Raw genomic sequence first — 22,113 nt, forward strand, 5'->3', positions numbered from 1 at the left:
CTTTGACCAAAATTCAGAGAACGTACATAAATAACAAATTGTCTTGATGTTCTATAATAAATCTGGCTTCGCTTTGGCTTTGACCAAAATTTATGCATTATGAACATACATAATAAACTGACTTATTGTTCTACATGAAATTTGGCTTCGCTTTGGCTTTGACCAAATTTCATGTATTATGAACATAAATAAATAAAACCAACTTAATGTTCTGCCTGAATTTTGGCTTCGCTTTGGCTTTGACCAAAATTCACGCATTATGAACAATAAAAAAATAATAAACCTCAGCTTAATGTTCTACCTAAATTTTGGTTTCGCTTTGGCTTTGACCAAAATTGAGCATTATGAACGATATAAATAATAGACCGTCTTTAGTGTTCTACATGAACTATGGCTTCGCTTTGGCTTTGACCATAATTCACATATTATGAACACACATAAATATAGACTGTCTCAATGTTCTACATGAACTCTAGCTTCGCTTTGGCTTTGACTAAAATTCATGTATCATGATGAACATACATACACAATAAGGTAAAACACATAAATATAACATAACACCTTTGGGCCAGAAATGAAATATTTATGTAAATTAGGCTAATAATTCACTATGTATGTCATTAAACAATTAGTTGTTGGGTTCATTATCCAATAATACACATAATGACATAAAATGACATAAATTAAAGTTGGGCCATTCCCAAGTTATGGTCATACGAAACCAAATAAAATAAGGCTTCCAAAAGTTAAGACAAGACATGCAAATTCGTATGTCAAATAGGTTTCAAGACATAAGTAAAACGATTAATTTCGCTTAGTGTGATGAACCCAAAACATAATAGAATCCCATATAGTCAAATATAATAACTGTAAGGATTTAGACATAATTTATCTCAGTAGATTTAAAAACAAATATATCTCAGTAGATTTAAATAAAATATAAAGATTTGCATAAATATAAATCCAAGCATTAATTGTATCGTATAGATGGTTATAATAAAAAGTCTAATGTGAATATACCAAAAGATTTTATAAACTTATATTGAAGCATTCTCTTCATAGAAAATCAATTTGGAATATCATTATATCATAAAGACAATAATGCCCATAAAACACACACATCAAGAGTTTCATTTGATTTAATTACATTAAATGTGGATAAATAAACAATAATGAAACATTAGAGGAAACGGTAATATTATTTATGGATGGAATCTCATTCATCCATAATTAAAAAATAAAATAAATAGACCTTAATGATTTTAATTTCCATTATAACATAAGAAAGGTTAAACGATTAGAACATCAAAAGTTTTGGCAATATGGATAAGCTTGATTCCATGAAAAACAACTTCTGTAAATAGATTTTTTTTTATATTTTATTATATACATTTTGTTCAACTTCAGTGGCAATATCAACTATGTCTTCATAAATCCAACTAAAAAACTATATATTATGCATCAATTTCATGATGCATTAGTGATCCTTTCAGTTTAGTGGGTCCTTACATCACAACTTTCATAATGCAGCTTTTATATTGATACTAAATTCTGAATAATCTACAGAATATATAAGGTATCATTAAGCCCAATTATAAAACAGTTTGTATGGTTCTTATAGTCTTAACATAAAATTTTGCCACTAACTCTCATATTAATTATTTGTTGATTTCTGATAAGGAAACACATAGAACTAGAATCAACCGGTCATATGTTGGTTAGAATATTACCATTAGCAGACTTAAATATCATAAATATCTTACTACTTATCTTAGCCAGCTGTTTCATTGAATTATGGATAGTCTCGATGCTCATGCCTAGTTTAATGGCATAAACCTGTTGTGAGACTTTCCTTTGAAGAAACTTATAGCTGGAAGTAGTAGTTGTACACATGATGTATTCACATATGCCACTAACTTTATAGTAAGAATCTAGAGTGATGCATGCGTCTTAGGAGTTATTTTGATTCTTCCAAAGAAAATAAATTAGTCTTAGGAAATTTAGAATCTAGAATAGCTCACATGATAGCAATAATTAAGTGGGTTCTTGATTATCATAAGAGATATAATGTTTGACTTGTCCCACTAGTCATGCTCTAGTTTTCTTCTGTATAACTTTTATCAGAAAAGAGCAGTAGAATTATCATATCTTAAGAAATAATCAACAATCCAACAAGAGAAAATTTTGTAGAAACTCTTTAGTAAGCAAAACATTTTAGGTTTTGAAATTAGAGTGGATAAAACAGATAAGATACAAACTTAGGAAGAAACTTGGAGTGATTTGCATTATGGGGTAATCAAGTAAGGCAGACACAAATTATTATATTGAAGATATAGTCTACTATAACACCAAAATAACATACTAATTTAAGATTCTACCTGAATTTTGGCTTCGCTTTGGCTTTGACCAAAATTTAGAGAACGTACAAAAATAACAAATTGTCTTGGTGTTCTATAATAAATCTGGCTTTGCTTTGGCTTTGACCAAAATTTATGCATTATGAACATACATAATAGACTGACTTATTGTTCTACATGAAATTTGGCTTCACTTTGGCTTTGACCAAATTTCATGTATTATGAACATAAATAAATAAAACCAACTTAATGTTCTGCCTGAATTTTGGCTTCGCTTTGGTTTTGACCAAAATTCACGCATTATGAACGATAAAAAAATAATAAACCTCGGCTTAATGTTCTACCTAAATTTTGGCTTCGCTTTGGCTTTGACCAAAATTCAGCATTATGGTTGCAGAGTATGTCATTTTAAAAAATCTGCTAAAATATTTTGTTCGCTGATTACATTGCAAACAGAAAAATGTAAACTGAGCATAACAAGATAAAAATGATCATCAATAAATTTACATAATCGAATGATATAATCAACATTGCTCTGATACCACATGTTGATTATATCTATAAACATGGGTTAAAACCACAGAACCCTAATCATGTTTATTCAATCATAATCCAAATATAGATACCAAGATAGAGATACTTACTTGTAGGGATGATTATCTTTGAGAATAAAGATGAAGCCATGATTCCCGTTATGGTACCTTAGGTTGATGGATCACCTTAGAGATAATTTTAGTATTTTTAGTATTGGTGTTCTACTTGAGAGTTTTGATCACCACCTATCATCAATATATAAAGATCAATGAATAATGGTCATGAATGGTGATCCGTTATAAAACTTTATGTTTTCTCTATTAATGGTACCTAAAGGGAAATCATAATTGCCCCTTAATACTAATCAATAATTACAATTACTACCATCAAGTAATTGTCGGGGACTAGTTATGTCATATTGGTAATGTTACCAAATGATCCTTAAGGCCACATCAACGGGTTATTTCTAACATTTCCTCCCATTTTTTGATATTTGATTGTGTAAGATTTCGATTTACCATTCCTTTGCTCATCGATTAAAGGCTCTAATGGCGGTTCTTTGTGAGTTTGTTGATTTTGTTGCCTGTTCTTAACTATCAAAACATTAACGACGGTTCTTCACTTTCAGCTTGACGGTTCTTTGTGGGTTTTGACTTTGTTGGTTTCTTGATGTTTACAGTTACACTACTTTGATCGTTTCAAGTGGTTTCAGAAGATGAGTATCACAAGATATAAAGAAAAGACCCCAAGTCTTTTTTTACAGAAGTTGTTAAGTGTTTTATTAACTGTGTGAAATTTGTTTTTTTAAGGTCCTAAGATTGAGAAGAAGAGTGGCGATGGTGGTGGGATGAGGGTAAGTTTCAATGGATCTGAATATGAGATGTTTTCAGACGCAGTTACCGAACTCAAATAGTGGATCTGCAAACAAAAAATCATGATAGAGATTTTGTTTTTTTATATATAAAATTTTGATTTTGCATTTTTTTTCACTACAGATTCGTCTCTCTCAATTCACTACAGAGAAAACCTAGAAACTGGGTCTCCTTTCGTAGGAGAAGCAACACGGTGAGTTTTTTTTAATCTCTGATCTCATAAATGTAAGTTTTTTTCATAAGTCGTGCTGGAGTCCGTTCTTATAATGCCCTTCATATGACCAGTTTATAGATCTGCTTATAGAAAAATAGGTAAAATATGTGCAGTGCTCATTCAACTTTAGTGGTGCTTCTTTTCCACTTGCACACTTAACATAAAGTTATGAATTGCATGATTTCAAAGCCTTAAAAAGCAGAGTTTGTAAAAATTATGCGAATTATGCGCTCTGCTTATGTGATTACAATAGATGATAATTGTGTTTAGTTTTCCCTAAGTTCTGTTGCATGTGATCTTTAAGAGAAGTGTAAAAAATATATAAAGATAAATTGCGCTTTGCATACCAAAAGAAGTTCGTTTTTGCACCTAGCGTCTCGAGTTGGGACCCTATCACCTTGGTGCGTCTCGCGTATTATAAAACCAATTCGATATTAAGAGCACTTTGTAAACTGTGTGATGTAATTTGTTATTGTCACAGGAACAACAGCCGTGTCATTAACTGGTTAAGCATGTTGACCTATTTAGACACATTTTAATCATGACATTAGCGAATCTATTTATAACCCGAACTCATTTACCAAACAATAACCAGTTCAAGATCATATAGCGATATTGGGCCGAATCTTAAACAACAACCATCTCTATGGCAATCCTGTAATTTGTAGATGACTGAAGTGTACATTATGCAAAACTGCTTTACGAAAATTACTTTCTTTTTTTTTTAAATTAATTTTCATTTTTTATTATAAAGATCATTTTTTATTGTAAAGTATATTTGGGTTCACAAATACAATCCCATGGGCTGCTAAATGTACCACTACATACACATCATGGTTTCGTATTTTAATAGGTTCTGTGTAAACGAATTTAGCCGAGGTATAGGTTTCTTAGCTGCCTTCAATAAAATTTTCAAAAGACTTGAGTTTGGCGTTTAATTGTGCTTTGAGTATAGCTATACCGAGTACCACAATTTATCGAACTGATGCGTAACTGGTCAGTTAGACACGTTGGATAATAGGGTCAAAATGAGTAATTTTGGTGATGGTCGGTTGACCTTGAAAAAGTTTATTTATTTATTTTTTTTTATCAATTCTATCTATTTTTTAAAGGCCAAAGGGCTTGGATATGCCATGAGTATTGCTGAGGAGCTGAAATTTGTCAAGGATATTGCTGAAACCACGGGTGTGATCTCGGACCTCTACAAGTTTCGTCTTTTTTATATATGTTTGTTACATTTTACATTTTTTTTTTGAGATTGGGATATTTTTATGTAGAGGAATGGTTATGTAGAAATATAACTTCATTATATATGTTTGTTACATTTTACATTTTTTTTTTTGAGATTGGGGTATGTTATGTAGAGGAATGGTTATGTAGAGATATAACTTCACTGCGTGCGCACAGGAGGTCTTAGTCGAAATATAACTTTTTTTCTTTCATTGTAGACTTTATTGGTTATGTAGAGGAATAGTTTCAACGGGAGGATACAACAACACGACATGGAAAACTATCCTATAAGATGTACTTAATATCGAGATATTTGGAGTTTGTTTTCCTTTATATATCGTTTTTCTAATAATTTTTATCATACTTTATTGTTTATTATTCGCTAAATTAATAACAATTTCCAGGTTATTTCTTTAACGATGACATCGTGGGAGGAATACTGTGATCAGATGCGATAGTACATCTGTACTTATCATTCAGTTTGGTAGCTTCCATGGCTACAAAGGTTTGTAATTTTTTTTCTATATATAGCTATTTATATTTAGTTATGATGCTAACTTACTATATACTTTATCTTAGGCAACACCAACGTCTCAAACGCGTACTATATCACTAAGTTGTTAATCAATGATCGCAATGAAGAGATTGTTAATTGTAGAAGGTAAAATCTATATGCTTTCTGAGTATTGTTAATTACACATTTTTTACATCATTATTGTAAGTGCTCATTCATACCTAACTTTTAACAGTTCTGTTGGAAAAAATCCTACTAAAACATCGACTCATCATTCAATTGGCCAATCTAGGGTCGCATATGACGAAGATGAGTTCTTGAATAAAACTTTTTTTAGCATCACTGGTCAGATTAGGGAAATTACTAAGCAATGTGGTGTACAAGGAAATTTTAAGTGAATTTGAATTATTTTATGATTTTTTAACTATCCTACGTATTTTTAAGTTTATTTTATTAATATTGAATAATATTCATTCTATTTTTATTAAATTAGAACAAATTAAAACTATTTTATTTGCTTAAACCGTGTGTACACACGGGCTCTAACCTAGTTAGTTAATATAAGATAAATATAGATTTGATGATACCTTCTATGAATAATAATACATGTCCAAAACTTGATTTCTTTTATTATAATAGATGATATCACGTCATTATATTAATATGTATATCTTTTAACATATTAATTGTTGGTTCGTGTTAAAAACTCATTAATTTTGATATGTTTTGAGTATATTTGCAAACTCATTTTTATAATAATCATTATCACATGAATACAAGTTCACATATAACTATAATATCATTTGTAACCCTATAAGAGAAACAAAATATGGGACAGAAAACAATTTTGTGAAGATTTCAGCAAGTTGGTATGGTGTAGAGATAAATTGCATTCTCTTGAACCCGCCACTGTGTACAACTACACGACTCTGTACATCACTTGATTGGATATTTTGATACCTAATATACGGCTTGTATATGCGTATATGAGTCATATATGCTTTTTGTTGGGTAAGATGTTAGGCTGCAAACGAACCAAACCTTCAGCGAATAGTCTATGAACTGTTCGACGGAAAGTTCGTTTGTTTATTATATTAAACATACGAACACGAACAAAAAATTTCATTCGTTTATTAAAATGAACGAACATGAACAGAGGTTGTGTTCGTTCATTTATGTTCGTGAACGTTTGATAACATGTTCGTTTGTGTTCAATAGTTCTCTAGTGTTTTTAGTTATTATATTTTATTTAAACACTTCAAAATTTCAACAAATAAAATATTAAATAAATGTGAGTGTACTATATATTCTATTCATGAACGCTTGTTTGTGTTCGTTTGTTTCAATTTGTACTCATAAACATTAGTTTGTGCTCATTTGTGTTTCTCAATGCTCGTTTTCGTTCATTGCCTAAAATTGACAAACAAACACAAACAAGTTCATTTCATTAACAAACGAATACGAACATTTAATCTCATTTGGTAAGTATTCATGAATAGTTCATTAACACATATATTTCTTAACAAACGAACACAAATAAAGTCTTATTCGTATTCATTCAGTTCGTTTGCATCCATAGTGAGATGTCTATATATACGACTCATATATCTGTATACGAGTAGTATAGTTAATTTAGAAAAAAAAATATAAAATAAAAACCGTCCGGTCCGTGCTATTTTTGCAAATTGCAAATTACAAACCCCCTTCGTCGCTTCTTTCTCTCTCTACTCTCTCTCTCTCTCTCTAAAACTCTCGATTTCGATTTACAGAAAAACGATCTACCAACACCTCTTCTTCAAATTCACCACCGACCCACGTAATCTCTCCCCAAATCATCCACACCCATCTCCTCAATCTCACAATCCCCATCCCCACACCTCCAGATCGAAGCTACACCAATTTTCACACCCATAATAACCCCACCAACAATCTCACACATCTAACAACTTCAACCACTTACAATTCAGTTTTTCGTTTTCAATGCAGGTAAATTGCTTACACACGTGATGCACATGTGTTCCCCCAAAGATTGTGGTTAACATGCATCTTGTTGCAGGTGCTACGTCGTCGTTTTGTTGTGGGGGTTTGAAGATGCACGCCAGGTGTTCGATGAATTGCTAGGGGATTTTTTAGCGGTGAAGATGAGTAATCAGGTGGTGGAAGTACGGAGAGATGAGCTGGCGGCATGCATGACTTGCCCTATTTGTAATAAGTTGTTTAGAGATGCTACTACTATCCCTGAATGTCTTCATACATGTGAGTGATTGTATATCATTATTAACTTGTTTACAGGTGCCCTGTTTGTGTTTTTGGATGTGATTCCCAAATTTTAATCTGGGTAGGGTTAGTTAGAGATTTTATAGGCTAAAGTTAGGTTATTGATTGATGGTAAATGATAAAGTTTCTTGCTTTATTGGTCTGATATTGTTATAAGTTTTGTTTTGTGTATGTTGTTGGGAAACTTGTGTTTACAGATTGAAAGTTTCGGACTTACGGCACAGTTTCGTTGTCTTGTTTTGTGTATCTTTTGAAGGTAGAGGTTGAAGAAAGATGCATGCTTTTGAAATTTCCCTAATGTTTAGGGCTGTAAACGAACCGAACGAACACGAACAAGACCTTGTTCGTGTTTGTTTGTTAAGAAATATATGTGTTCGCGAACCGTTCACGAACACTTATCGAACGAGATTTTATATTCGTGTTCGTTTGTTAAGGAAATGAACTTGTTCGTGTTCGTTTGTGTTTGTTTGTTAATTTTAGGCAAGGAACGTTGACGAACACACATGAGCACAAACTAATTCATGAGCACAAATGTAAACAAACGAACACAAACAATCGTTCATGAACAGAATATATAATACACCGACACTTATTAGATATTTAATTTGTCAGAATTTTGAAGTATTTAAATAAATATAAATATAAAAACTAAAAACATTAATGAAGTATCGAACACAAACGAACACGTTACCGAACGTTCACGAACATAAACGAACGAACACGACATCCGTTCGTGTTTGTTCATTTAACTAAACGGCGAAATTTCTTGTTCGTGTTCGTTTGTTTAGTAAACGAACGAACACAAACGAACTTCCCGCCGAACGGTTCACGAACTGTTCGCCGAACGTTTGGTTCGTTTGCAGCCCTACTAATGTTGGAATATACCCTTTTTAGTATTACTGTTATATAACTGTGTTAGGTTATAAAAGATATTTTATGTTCTAATTGGTGTCTTGGGTTCAAGTTGTATAAGAAAATGTGATTAAAGATAGAAATTGGTGTTGTTTTGGTTTAATTTTGTTGGGAAACAGAGACGAGTGCACGAGAACACTTAATTTTGTGTAAAGGGTTCAAAATGGACAGTTAGATTCTACTTTATATTGCTCTTTAACTTGTGCTAGTAACATTTATGTTTGGATTTATATCTCTGTTCCAGTTCTATAAAGCCGTTATTTACTTTTTTGCTTCTTGGTCATCATCCAGTCTGCAGGAGATGTATTCGTAAGAAGCTCACAGATGAAGAACTTGAATGTTGTCCAATATGCAAGATTGATCTTGGATGTGTACCTTTGGAGAAACTGAGGTCACTCCCCCCCCCCCCCTCCCTCTCTCTCTCTCTCTAAAATGAAAACCACCTCCAGTTGTAAGAACCATGAGAACTTTTTGATCCGGGGCGAGTTGGACCAAAAATTTTTTTCATAAACGTAGATGCGTGTATTATAAACACATTTGAAAAAAAAAAAAAAAAAAAAAAAGCCATGAGTGTAGTTTTGAGCACCACAAGTTTGTTTTTACGGGTACCGTAAAATTTATTTAAAATTTACGGTACCCGTAAACACAAACTTGTGGTGCTTAAAACTACACACACGACATTTTTTTTGAATTTTTTTTTTTTTACAAATGTGTTTATAATACACGCATCTACGTTTATGAAAAAAAATTTTGGTCCAACTCGCCCCGTACGGTGTAGTTCTCATGGTTCTTACAACTGGAGGTGGTTTTCATTTTAGAGGTCCCCTATATATATGTGTGTGTGTGTGTGTGTGTTATGTATATATGTATGTAAGGAAATGCACAAAGTCATTCAGTAGTAAAACACACATAGTTTGAGATAAAGTGGAACGTTGTTATTGATTATATTGTTTATAAGATGGACTTATGTTCACATACCTGATTAGATGAGTATGTGAAGAAAGGCTATGAATATGCATCTTTACGTGCATGTCATGACTCTTTCATATGTATATATATTTACTTATTTATTTTCCATTAAACAGAGCGGACCATAATTTACAAGATGTGAGGGCCAAAATTTTCCCATACAAACGGAGAAGAGTGAAGGCCCCTGAAGCAGCAGCTTCAGTTACACTACCATTAAGACGTAAAGAGAGATCTCTTTCATCACTCGTAGTCAGCACTCCAAGAGTGTCAACGCAAACCACATTGACCGGAAAAAGGTCAAAAGTCACCTCAAGGAAGAAATCACGCGGGTCAAGTTTCTCTGTTGAGAAACGCCCCAAGAAAGAAGATGATTCCATGGAAGATTGTCAAGAAAGTTCCAGTTCACCCGAGACTTCAAACAGGGTTAAACACAACTCGAAGCAGGTAAAAAAGACCCAACAAATCTCTTTAGACGTGGTAAAATGGTCACGGTGGGTCCGCCGGGTCATGCAACACGTTAAACGAGTTTCGGTCAAAACGGGTGCTTAAGTTACAAGACTATACTAATCTTTTTTTAGAGTAAAATGTCATTTTCGTCCAAAGGTTTGTTTTGCCGTATCTGGATCCAAAAGGTTTGAAATCTTGCCATTTTCATCTGGATCATTAACTCCATTCATTTTCTCCGTTAATTAAGGGTATTTTCGTCTTTTTTGTTAACATGGCATGTCAGTCTTTTTCAGGGGTATTCGGTCTTTTTACATAAAGTGAAAAAGACCGAATTGCCATTTAAGTTAACAAAAAAGACGAGAAATACCCCTAACCTAACGGAGAAAATGATTGGAGTTATCTGAAAATGGCAAGATTTCAAACCTTCTGGATCCATATGTGGAAAAACAAACCTTTGGACGAAAGTCGCAAAACTGGCCAAACCTCAGGGATGAAAATGGCATTTTACTCCTTTTTTTTATAAATAATATAGGAGATTGTAATCATTGAAATACAGTATGATAAAATTTTGACCCGTTTGACTTGTTAGAGATAAAGTATAACCCATAAATTATTTATCTTTTATAGGGTCAAATGGGTGCTTTTTAATAAAGTCAAAATAGGTTTTGTCGGGTTGGGCTGACCCATCACCATTTATAGAAACTCTAATTAGTTATTTAGTTAATAATTAATGTTTTAAATATGATCGCAAAAGTTATACTATCGAAACATTATTTCTTTTCGTAAAAACGTTTCTAAAGATTGTCCAATAAATTTTTTTTTTTGGATTATGCCTCTAATGTATAACTTTAGAAAACTATAATGACGAACATGCAGAATTCTTCAACCGATGAAGAAAAAGAAAACGGTAAACCATGGGAAGAAAAAGTCGACTGGAAACCGTTGAACGATCTTGTCGAAGCAGCAAACCGGAGTAAATCGTCAAAACATACTGCTCAGGGATCCGTTGTCAAATCAGAACCATCGTATACCGTCAAGGTTGATAAAAATGTGCCCAAATTCAAAGGAAAGGACCCGTTACAGAGATCTAAAGTTCAAGATGATAGCCATGAGGTTGATGATGCTGCTGAATCGGTAAAACCTAAAAAGTTAAGAAGAAAACGCAAAAAGAAAGATGGTGGGTTGGGGGATTCGGGTGTTGGTACCGCTCAAAGTATGGTGGTCGCTGGCGGCAGTAATGGCGGCAGGGAGAAAAGAACATATCCTATCTGGTTCCAGCTGGTGCCATTTGAAGAACAGTGAGACTTCATTTATGCTTTGAAATAGTTAGAGGTTGCAATTTTGACCCATTGATATATGAACGCGTCATACGGGCATTTTGGTAAATTTTAAAACTTTAGTGGAGGGAAACAGGTCAAAGGGGTTGAACAAGTTGAAAAAAGTTCGGTGACAATGCATAAAACCTCATAAATCATTTTTTTTAAAAGGTTATGACTGTTACTACTTACTAGAAAAGTGTGATTTTTGTAATAATATTTGGCACACTATTTGTTAATAAAAAATGGAAAAAAGTGTTTTGGGTCAATGTAACCTGACTCGTACCAAAAATTATCCCTTTGACCCAAACTTCTTTTGGCCCGTTACACAACTGGGCCGGATCGCCCATTTTGCCACCTCTAGACTCTTGGAATCTGTTAGAAATAGTTTTAGGTAATATAAATGTTTGTTATTGCATTGAATAAATTACATTTTTGGCCCCTGTGGTTATATCACTTTTACTATATTAGCCCAAAATAAAAAAAAATTAACATATCTGCCCCCATGGTTTCTATAACTAACCATTTTGGCCCCTAAGTCTAGAGATCATGGGGGCCAAAATGGTTAGTTATAGAGACCATGGGGCCTAAAATGGTTAGACTTAGGGGCCAAAATGGTTAGTTATAGAGACCATGGGGGCAGATATGTTAAAAATTCTTATTTTGGGCTAATATAGTAAAAGTGATATAACCACAGGGGCCAAAAACGTAATTTACTCTATTGCATATTGTTGATTTTCTTTCAATGCTTTTCAGGGAAGGGGAACCTTTGCGCCAGATAGAAGGACGTTATGTTAAATTAAAGTGAGTTTTCTTTCATAGCCTCATATACCTTTTTTAAGCCAAAGATACATGCATTTTGATATACACACACATTCTTACATATCATATCATATATGTATTGACTAAATTGCATTTTACATCCTTTAAGTTTTAATGAAGTTGCAGGCGCTGTCCTTTAACTACGGAAATTACACCGTATGTCTTTTTTGTTAACACTTTTATGCACCTTTCATCCTTTTACCCTAACCTAGTGCGTTTTTCAAGTTAAATGTAACCATGTGCCACTCATGTGAGGGTAAAATGGTCATTTCACTTCCGATAAAAAATAGTAAAAGGACATCCATAAGATTGTTCAAAGCAAAATGGTAAAAAGACCAAAATACCCTCATGTGAGAGGCACATGGTCAAACTTAACCCAAAAATTTAACCGGGTTAGGGCAAAAGGACACCGCCCGATAAAAAATAGTAACATAAAGGACATCCAATGTAATTTCTGTAGTTGAAGGATAGCGCCTGCAACTTCGTTAAAACTTAAAAGGACGTAAAATGCAATTTAGTCACATGTATTTAACTAACAAAATAAAGAAACGGTTCAATTTGTCGAAAAGATTGAAAGTCATCTTAAATGTATTCAAAATTCAAATTTATAGAACTCTCTTAGATCTCTTTATAAAAAAAAAAACTAGTTCGCTTTTGTAATAAATTAATAATAATAATATAGTTATTGTATCATAATCTAGCACATTATCTTAATAATAAATTCCAAATAATGAATAAAAAAGTGTTTACGAGTTTGCCCAACCCGTTTGGAGCCTTACCTAAAATGACCCGTTTTCACCCTTTATCCAACCAACCTGACCCACCCATTACCCTCGGTTTGGATTCTTCAATCATCACATTTCAACACGTTTTCGAGGAAGGTCTCGATCTTTTTCATGATTCATATTTTCGTGCTGTAAAGTAATCTTTTCTCAAATGATTTTCTTTTTTTTTTTTTTTTGCACATTTTTTTTTTATTTTCGTTTGCCTTTTGCTATTTTTTGTTCTTAATCACTTGTATATTGTCACAGTGATGGAAATGTACCCATTTCAATAATCCAAAAGCTGGTGATGAACAAACTGCAACTTCCAAGCGAACATGAGGTAAATTACTCGCTTATCTGATTTTGTGGGCTCTGTTATATCATGTAAAGGAAACAAACATGGGGGGGGGGGGGGGGATAGTGCACGGTCCTCCCAACCGCCGAAGTGATCCCACTCTGGGAGCCGCTACCCGACCAAGCTAGCTCCGCGGTGAATTCCCCATGCCGAGTTCTTACCCTGGGCGACATATGCCATTCCCAAGACTCGAACCTGGTACCTCTAGGAAGAGGTGGGTGTCGGTGGCCAACTGGGCTACCCCAGTTGGTTAAGGAAACAAACATGTGATTGATACTAACAAATGTTTTTCTTATGAGGGTAGGTTGAACTTAGATGCATGGGTCAGCCGGTGGGTCCCACCTTGCAGCTACGTAATCTGATGGAGCAATGGCTGCAGGCTCACCCAGACACAATAACGGCAAATGTCGGTTCATCTGCACATGAATTTGTCATGGAAATATCATATGCCAAGAAGGCTCCGCCACCTGTCGTCCCGGCCCCACAAACTCCGTGAATCACGATGATATATGAAGGGAAACCGGCTGCATGAGAGTTTTAAAATGTTGTCTTTAGTTTATGAGATTATTATAAGTTGATATTTGGTTATTACTTTTGAGTGAATTTTGTTGTTTAACTACTCTTTGGATTTGTTGTTCAAGTTGTCGAATTTTGTGATTCAAGTTTCATCTCTCGGTCAATTGTTGTTCGAGTTGGTGACGATGCGGAACACTTTTTCGACTATATTTATGGTAAGTTATTCAATCTGGTGGCTAAATGGGTGGGTCGGGTGTAATTATGTACTCAAAGCTTGTTGATATGGCTGACAACACGTCATGTGTGTTTGACATGTCACGTTTAACATGGCTATAGAACCCGAACGCTATCATGACATGGCACATTTAAGCCTAACACAATCATTGACATGGCTGATTAAACACTTAACATAAAATATTTACCCAATTAACACGATATAAAAAATAAAATTTTAACTATTTATTAAACTATTTAACATGATAAGTTAAACGAATATGCAATTATGCATGCTACAAAGAGTTAAGCGGGTTGAACTCATTTTGATACGTTTTTAATCATGTCATTAACATGTCTACCCACTTATGACCAAAACACGTTTACTCCAAACGCTAACCCCTTTAACTTAACGTCTAGTCATGTCACATGCCAATGTTGGGACGGTTGACCCGAAACACTTTTGCCTCCATATTCATATATTTCATAACCAATTGATGTTTTAAATACAACTCCAAAACCATATCATTATACAATGATCATTGATCAATCCTTCATCCCCTTTTCAAACAATTGAAACTTTATAAACAAACTTCCTCAAAAAAGGTACCAAATTCATCTATACAAATAACCAACTTTCAAATTTTAAAACACAATACAAATACACATACAAATGTACAATTACCTTAAATACCCATAATACCAATCTCCGCAAGAATCTCTTTGCAGCGCGGATCAATCTCTTTAACCATAAACCCAATCGGATTCACCACTCGAGTCTTCCCCCGAACGCCATTTTTATCGGTCAACGAGACCCGAGCAATGCTCTCATCATCCATAACCTCAGGACACTTACTATCAGGACTCTCAGTAATCCTCACATCACAAATCTCCTCCTCATGATCACCCGTCGCAGTGATGCTATACATGCCTTTAGCGTCACTCTTTCCCTCGACCTTCGTCGTTTCAGTTCCTGATTCGCGTTGACGGCAACGCAGGACAACTTTTGTGTTGGGGACGGGGTAGCTGATTTTGGTAGGGAATTGGATTCGACACGGATCGCAATAAACTTTGCCTTTAATCACAAATGATTCGGAGGCGGTTAAGGGGGCGGAAGGGGGGGATGAGTTGTTGGGTGAGGTGGCGGTTGTGGCGCGACAAGTGGCCGGACCAACGATGGATAGAATGGTGCAAAAGAGGGCTAATACCGCGGCGTAATTCGCCATTTTTTTATTCGGGTTTGTTTAAGAAGAGGTAAGAGGGTAGAATGTTGATGATTATTAATAAGGATTATTAGATGTATGGAATGAGAAGGGGGAGTTTTGATGGGAAGGTAGAGGATGAGAGGAATTGGAGGGAAAGGTGGTTAAGATTTCTGTTATTGGAATTTTTATGTTACCAATGGTTTATGTTTATTCTACATGTGTTTATACAATTTGTTAGTGTTTACTTATTTGTTATACTTTTTAGAAGAAAATAAAGTTTGGTTTTAGTTTTATCTCATATGAGTTAAACTTCTAAATTCAATCTTTTCATATCATAAATTCAATCTAGGTGGAGTGTATATCTTAGTTTGAATTTAGTTTGGCCTTAGACTAGTGGGTATGGAGAGCCTCATCCCCGAGGGGATGGGCCGCCACGTAGCAGTGGCTTGGAGGGGATGGACCTAGGGGGTAGGGGATGAACCCCTTTATGTATATATATGTATGTATGTATAGGTATATGTGAGAGAAGGGAGGAGAAGGGAGGCCCGTCGAGATCGTCTAGAGGGAGCCGGAAAGGACGGGACGGGGCGAGGGGGGCGGTGTGGGGGACCGGCGCCGGGCCTCGCCGGGCCTAAGCCGACCCCCATACCGCTTGGTCTTATGAACTAGCTTGAGTGATAAATTTGTATCTCAAGTAATTGATAGGCTATATTCAACACTATTTAGTGGGGAATCTAAGATTTTTTTTCACGAGGGTCGGAAATTTTTTAGCATTAGTTGTTTATCGCTAAATATTAATTTTTCGGTTTGGATTGGGTTAGGTCACATAATAAAAAAGACAAACCAAATTTCCGTCTTAAAAATTTTCAAATTGCAAATCCGAAAAAAACTAAAACCAAACGACTTTTAAAAACCAAATTTTTGGTTCTTAGTTTGGTTTTGCAACCAAAACCGACTCATGCACGCCCGTATATGGTGCTAGGTGTCTCGGCAGAATCATCGATTAAGTTTTTAATTTGAATAGGCGACTTGTGGTGGGGGCGGTTGATAAAAAAATCCACTCTCTCATTTTTTCTATTAGGGTCTGTTTGGTATGGGGTAATGGAATGGACGAAGGAATGGAATGGACGAGGTAATGGAATGGACGAGGGAATGCAATGGATCATTGCCATTCCATGTATTGTTTGGTTACCATGTGTGAATGGAATAAATTATTATTGTGTATTGTTCGGTAGGCAAGAAAAACAGAGTAATAAAATCAGCGGTGAGTGGTGGTGGTGGTGGTGGCCGGTGGTAATGATTGTGGGTGGTTATAGGTGGCGGTGGTGGATGTCAGCGGCGGCGATGGGTGGTGGTGGTGGCGGCGAGTGGCAGTGCGGCGGCGACGACGAGTGGTGGTGGCGGCAAGGTGGTCGTTGGTGGTGGGTGGCAGTAGAGGTGGCGGTTGGTGGCGGCGGTTGGTGGTGGTCGTGGTGGTAGTGTTGACGATTGTGGTGGGCGGCGGCAACGGCGAGTGTCGTTAGCGGTTGGTCGCAGCTGTGGGTGATAACGTTGGCGAGTGGGTGGCGGCGGCGGCGGTGGCTGTCGGGGTGAGGTGGTGGCGGGTGGCGGCGATGGCGTTGGTGGTGGTGGTGGTGGGTTGTGGCAAAGGTGGTGGGTTGTAGACTTGTAGTGTTGTTGATGAATGATGCAAGAGGGGATGGAATGGAAAAAAAACATGGGGGGTGGAAGGAATGATTTTGAGGGAATGGAATGCATTTTGGAATGGGTGATTCCATTCCATTGACCAACCAAACACCTTGTTCTTCATTTCCTCGTAATCATCCATTCCATTCCACCTCTCATTCCTGCATACCAAACACTACCTTAGGTTTTTTTTAATTGTTATATAAATGGATGTGCTAATAATGTTTGGGCTTAAATGTCTAATATGCTTATTGGGTATTTGAGTTTAATGGTAAATAAGTATAACTAGTAGTTAAGACCCGTGCGTTGCGATAAGACCGTTATACCGAATAAAAAATAGGCGTAAAAACATTGAACCGGAAAATTTATACCAAAACGTAAAACGAAAAAAATTTCTACGGGTTATAGCAAAGACGTTGACAATAATTAAAATCCTTTGTAAAAAAAGTGTAGCGCGTTGCGGCGATACCGTCAAACCGAACAAAAATTAGATGTAAAAACATTGAACAATGCACTCGCGTTGCAGCGTGTTAACTCGAATAAATGGAATGAGTTAATTTTCACAGCTTTCGGGTTTGCGCTGGTTTTAATGAAGTTCACTTTTCAAAAAAAATAATTTGATTATTTGTGGATTTATTGTTTTCGCAATAATTTTATTATGTCAACAATAGAGCCGCTTGTGGCAAATACATGTTTAGAACATCAATAATATTAATTGGTGAAAAGTAGAGCAGGAGTAACATTTGTGATTGAACTCGAATACATTGATGTGCAATTACAATATAAGAAGATATGAACAAAGATAGAAGAACACATGTAGAGAAAGAAGTTTATTTTATTAATCCATATCCGATCACAATTCCCCTTTCTACTATTGACAATTGAGTTCATTGACAACAGTCAAAATTAAAACACTTTATTACAATTTGACAATTATAGTCCTACTTGTTAACATTTAAACTATAGACCATTATTTCCCATATCATAATATGCTTGTGAAGATGGTATTGTTTTGGCTCAGGTTAATATCTTGAAGGAAGATAAAACATTTATATAGAAAAACATATTTTCTACAATAGTGTCTTATGTGAATATGAAATATATAGTTGATGTTTGCTAGATATGCAGTTTAAACAAATCTTGTCGGACGTCGGTTGTGTGTATGGTAGCTCCATTAGGAACTAGCTAGCAACTTGGGTTATAATCATGCTTTCTTTTTCCAAGTTGTATTCCTTCTTAGCACATCAACCTGTTCAAATGTGCAACATGGTATGAATTTTTATTTACTAGAGATTTTTTTAGCATTTAAAATATGAATATGTAGAAATAAGATAATACAAAATATATAGGATAAGGATATCAAACTGATAAAAATGAATAAGAGAGTTTACCGTTTAAGGACTATTTTAATTCCGAGACCACCGATTCCAACAAAGAGGGTGATATAGGTTAGACTGAAATATAAAGAGTAATTATCTGCATACAACAATAATAAAATTCAAGAATAAAGTCCCAAACGACAATAGTGTCAATCCACAATTACAAAGCTCCTTAACAAAATAATTCAATCACTTCTATTGTACAAGCCCCACAATAACCAAAAGATCTATAATAATTAAAAAGAACCCAATATTTCTTTATGAAAGTTAAAAAAAAAATAAACACAAAGAACACTAATATAGTTGTTTATTTGTGGTGTTGAGAAAAGGAAGAAAGATAATACAATATGGGTAAATATAACAACAAAAACACATAAATATTATGTTTTTTTAAAACCAACAATTACATTAAAATTTCTACAAATATGTTAGTAGGATTCATTTATTGCTAAATCACCGCTACATCAATTTGACACTGTGCATTGAACTATCTTGATAAAAGAATGACTGGATGAAAATTAAAATATTCCTAAAATCTTTTTATCTATAAAAAGGAAAACCCTGTACGCTTTAAAACATCTCACATATTTTCATACACTTTAAAACATCTCACAGTAATTATCAAAAATATTTACCACTCATATTTTTATTAATTTATATGAGGTTTAATACACAAATGTTAAATTTAATTTTGTACATAAGAAATATTAATAAGACACCACTAAACGAATTGGTGACTATTATTTCATATACTTATTAATTATTACTATGATCCAAAAACATTAAATTCCAATACATATATATGAAAAATTGGTAGTAGTTTCTAAAGTGAATAAATACAAAAAGGATAATTTTTTTCATAAATGTTTACCCATTTTCGCAAATAAATCGTATCTTACTCACACTTTTATCAAGTTTAGATCAAATCAATCAAAATACGAAGGACAAGAAGTATATAACATATACAAGGAGGATAAAAAGATAATTTTATATATCAAATGTGTGTATCTATATATATGTGTATATATATGTGTATAGTGTGAGGTTCAAAATCACTTTTACATGTAAAAATTATTAATTTATACCTATTTTTCAGAGCTTTTAAATATAAACATATGTTGATACCGTTTTAATAAAAAAAATTGATAAAAAAATAAAAAAAAACTCTAAAAAATTGTTCAAAAAAAGTAAATTTTTTTACAAATTTTTTTATTTGAATGGCTTTTACATGTGCTATATAAATAAATTCCGAAGATATTATGTAAAAATGAATTTCACTGGGTTTTTTACATTTAAAATTAGTGGTTTCCGGTTCCCCACTTTTTTGTGGTACCCTAATGAACTCACCTTATATAATATACACACACAGAGACACACATACATAAATATAAGGAGGATAAAAATATAAATTTACATAATCTTAAGAGTTTAAATAATACAAATTTTAAAACATGTGTGTACATTGTTTTAAAACATATTGTTGACTTTTGAACCAACGACCACTAGCAATTTTTAAACGACTATAATTTTTTCATATGTTATTTTATTTAATATTGCACCATAAAAACGATCATTTTACTCTCTTTCATTTTAGTATGCTATTGCTATATATATAAAAAATTAGTATGTTTGCTGATTACTAAATATTACATGTTTTATCACGCGGTCACCCCACTAATATATATAATCACGTGGGCAACCCTTTAGGGGGTGTTTGGCCTAGCTTTTTTTTTTTTTTTTTTTTGGCTTATGGTTATATTTTAAAGTAGCTTATGCTTATTTTCTTTATTTGATAAGCTATTTTTAAGTGTTTGGATTAGCTTATATTCTACAAGTTGATAATTAATATTTAGTCTTTAGTTGTTTGTATTATGGGAAGGGGTATAATATCGTTGTGTGTAATGAGTAAAAAACTATCTTCTTCAAATAAGCTAAAAAACCATGTTCCCATAAGCTTCTTGGAATTAGCTTATATAAGCTAATAAGCATACGCTTAAAAACCTAAACCAAACACCCATTAGTGCTTATTTTGTAAAAATAAGCTAAAAAGCTATAAGCTTAGATAAAAAAGCTAGACCAAACACCCCCTTTAGTATACATATGATTGAAGCATTATTTGGGAATTAAATGTGTACCTCTAGATACACCCATCGAATTCCATTCCATAGTAACGACATGTCTTTACTTCCTCTTTCCTAAATCAAATCAAGAGAGACATTTTAGAACACATAAAATAGCATTAAGAGCTTTTATATATATATATATATATATATATATATGCTCTAAAATTTCTTATGTATTTAAATCCTAGTGATGCCCTTAATTATCAATTAACTTCTAGATTAAAGACCTAAAAACTTGAAATACAAAAACATAATAGAAGGTACAATTATGCTAAACAATCAAATCTACAAACTTACCAGTTTTGGATAAACCTGCACCAAATTGATCAAAAAGATTTTTCTAAAAAAATATGAAGTTATGCACAAACATATCTGTATTTATATAAAGAAAGAGTTTGTACCTTTTTAATATGTTAAAAGGCCAATAAAGCAAGAGTAAGATGAATCTGTTCGACCGACTTAGAAAGGAAGGCTTTGAGTTTGTATTTATAGAGAACAATGTTGATAGGTGACAGAGGATATGCTAACGTGACAAGGAGAGGGATTGAAAGTTTGTGTCAACCGCATCCACGTGTTAGTCGTATCATATCCACGTGGTAGCTATATCAGTATATTATATTGGTGATGTAAAGCATATTGACTTGCAAATTGTAATATGATTACAACTAGATGGAACCACCGCCGCATTAATAATAAGATAAGCTCAAACATCAATACACATTAAAAAATATATGAAACTAATAATCATTCACATAATTCATACGGCATAGCAGATTATATCTAAAAATAATTCAGAAAAACTTTTCTCTATATATACATGTTAACAGAATTTGAAGCAAATGACCTCATTCACAACTAAATAGGAAGCATTTCAGATAGCAAATTACACCTAATTAAATCAACAACAGATAATATTACTATTATTCACAAAAGTGCATTTACATAACATAAGTAAACTAAGCATCCTTCTTTTCAATCACCTCTCCCCAACTTGAAACCCATCTCCTCAAATGGAGAAATAAAATTTATCATGCGAATTCTTTGGAAAAAAAAAAACACTCGCCCTGAGACTTAACACGAAAAATGAGAACATGAGGGGTTGCGATAACACGACTAATGTTGCAGCCAAAAAGGCTTGGTTCTACACGAAGAGGGCCTATGTCAGAGACCAAACCAACTCGAATGCCAAGCCAAGGTATGGGATATGAGATCATACCTTCCATGGCTGCATACCAAGCGGCTACCAGGTGAAAGCAAGCTCAATTAAGAAGATGTATCGAAGCTTAATAATAATAAGTACACGTCATTGTAACGTGCAACGTATGAATCATTTTATCTGCAAGGCAATAATCATGAAAAAGTAATGTCAATACTATGTCATTTTAAGCAGAGAACCCTCTCAAGAAAT

General features: G+C 33.9%; 2 protein-coding genes across 4 annotated transcripts; one reads left to right on the forward strand and one right to left on the reverse strand.

The window, feature by feature from the left end:
- Positions 1 to 3,557: 3,557 nt before the first annotated feature.
- On the forward strand, positions 3,558 to 14,306 carry LOC110945167 (E3 ubiquitin protein ligase DRIP2). 3 transcript variants are annotated; one of them, XM_035978272.1, is made up of 14 exons: positions 3,558 to 3,640; positions 3,701 to 3,744; positions 3,887 to 3,956; positions 5,090 to 5,162; positions 5,426 to 5,501; positions 5,612 to 5,712; positions 5,787 to 5,868; positions 7,778 to 7,977; positions 9,202 to 9,301; positions 9,996 to 10,323; positions 11,203 to 11,624; positions 12,399 to 12,446; positions 13,496 to 13,568; positions 13,888 to 14,306. In XM_035978272.1, exons 8-14 carry the CDS (start codon positions 7,863 to 7,865, stop codon positions 14,077 to 14,079), a joined length of 1,278 nt encoding a protein of 425 aa, XP_035834165.1. In that variant the 5' UTR covers positions 3,558 to 3,640; positions 3,701 to 3,744; positions 3,887 to 3,956; positions 5,090 to 5,162; positions 5,426 to 5,501; positions 5,612 to 5,712; positions 5,787 to 5,868; positions 7,778 to 7,862; the 3' UTR covers positions 14,080 to 14,306. The 3 variants fall into 3 exon arrangements, with proteins under 3 accessions (XP_035834165.1, XP_035834164.1, XP_022042464.1); XM_035978271.1 differs by having other exon boundaries at positions 3,601 to 3,744; XM_022186772.2 differs by lacking the exons at positions 3,558 to 3,640; positions 3,701 to 3,744; positions 3,887 to 3,956; ... (2 more) ...; positions 5,612 to 5,712; positions 5,787 to 5,868 and adding an exon at positions 7,401 to 7,707.
- A 692-nt stretch (positions 14,307 to 14,998) lies between these two features.
- On the reverse strand, positions 14,999 to 15,538 carry LOC110935710 (pollen allergen Sal k 5.0101). Its single transcript, XM_022178065.2, has one exon. The coding sequence runs from the start codon at positions 15,536 to 15,538 to the stop codon at positions 14,999 to 15,001; it is 540 nt and encodes a 179-aa protein (XP_022033757.1).
- Positions 15,539 to 22,113: the final 6,575 nt, after the last annotated feature.

The sequence above is a fragment of the Helianthus annuus genome, chromosome 1 (genome assembly GCF_002127325.2).
Source record: "Helianthus annuus cultivar XRQ/B chromosome 1, HanXRQr2.0-SUNRISE, whole genome shotgun sequence".
Classification (NCBI taxonomy): Eukaryota; Viridiplantae; Streptophyta; class Magnoliopsida; order Asterales; family Asteraceae; genus Helianthus; species Helianthus annuus.

Bases quoted from the DNA above. Each gene is read 5' to 3' on its own strand.
- LOC110945167 (XM_035978272.1), top strand. From the start codon at position 7,863: ATGAGTAATCAGGTGGTGGAAGTACGGAGAGATGAGCTGGCGGCATGC. The intron at 7,978-9,201 runs GTGAGTGATTGT...GTCATCATCCAG, and splicing joins CCCTGAATGTCTTCATACAT to TCTGCAGGAGATGTATTCGT. The intron at 13,569-13,887 runs GTAAATTACTCG...TTATGAGGGTAG, and splicing joins AACTTCCAAGCGAACATGAG to GTTGAACTTAGATGCATGGG.
- LOC110935710 (XM_022178065.2), bottom strand. From the start codon at position 15,538: ATGGCGAATTACGCCGCGGTATTAGCCCTCTTTTGCACCATTCTATCC.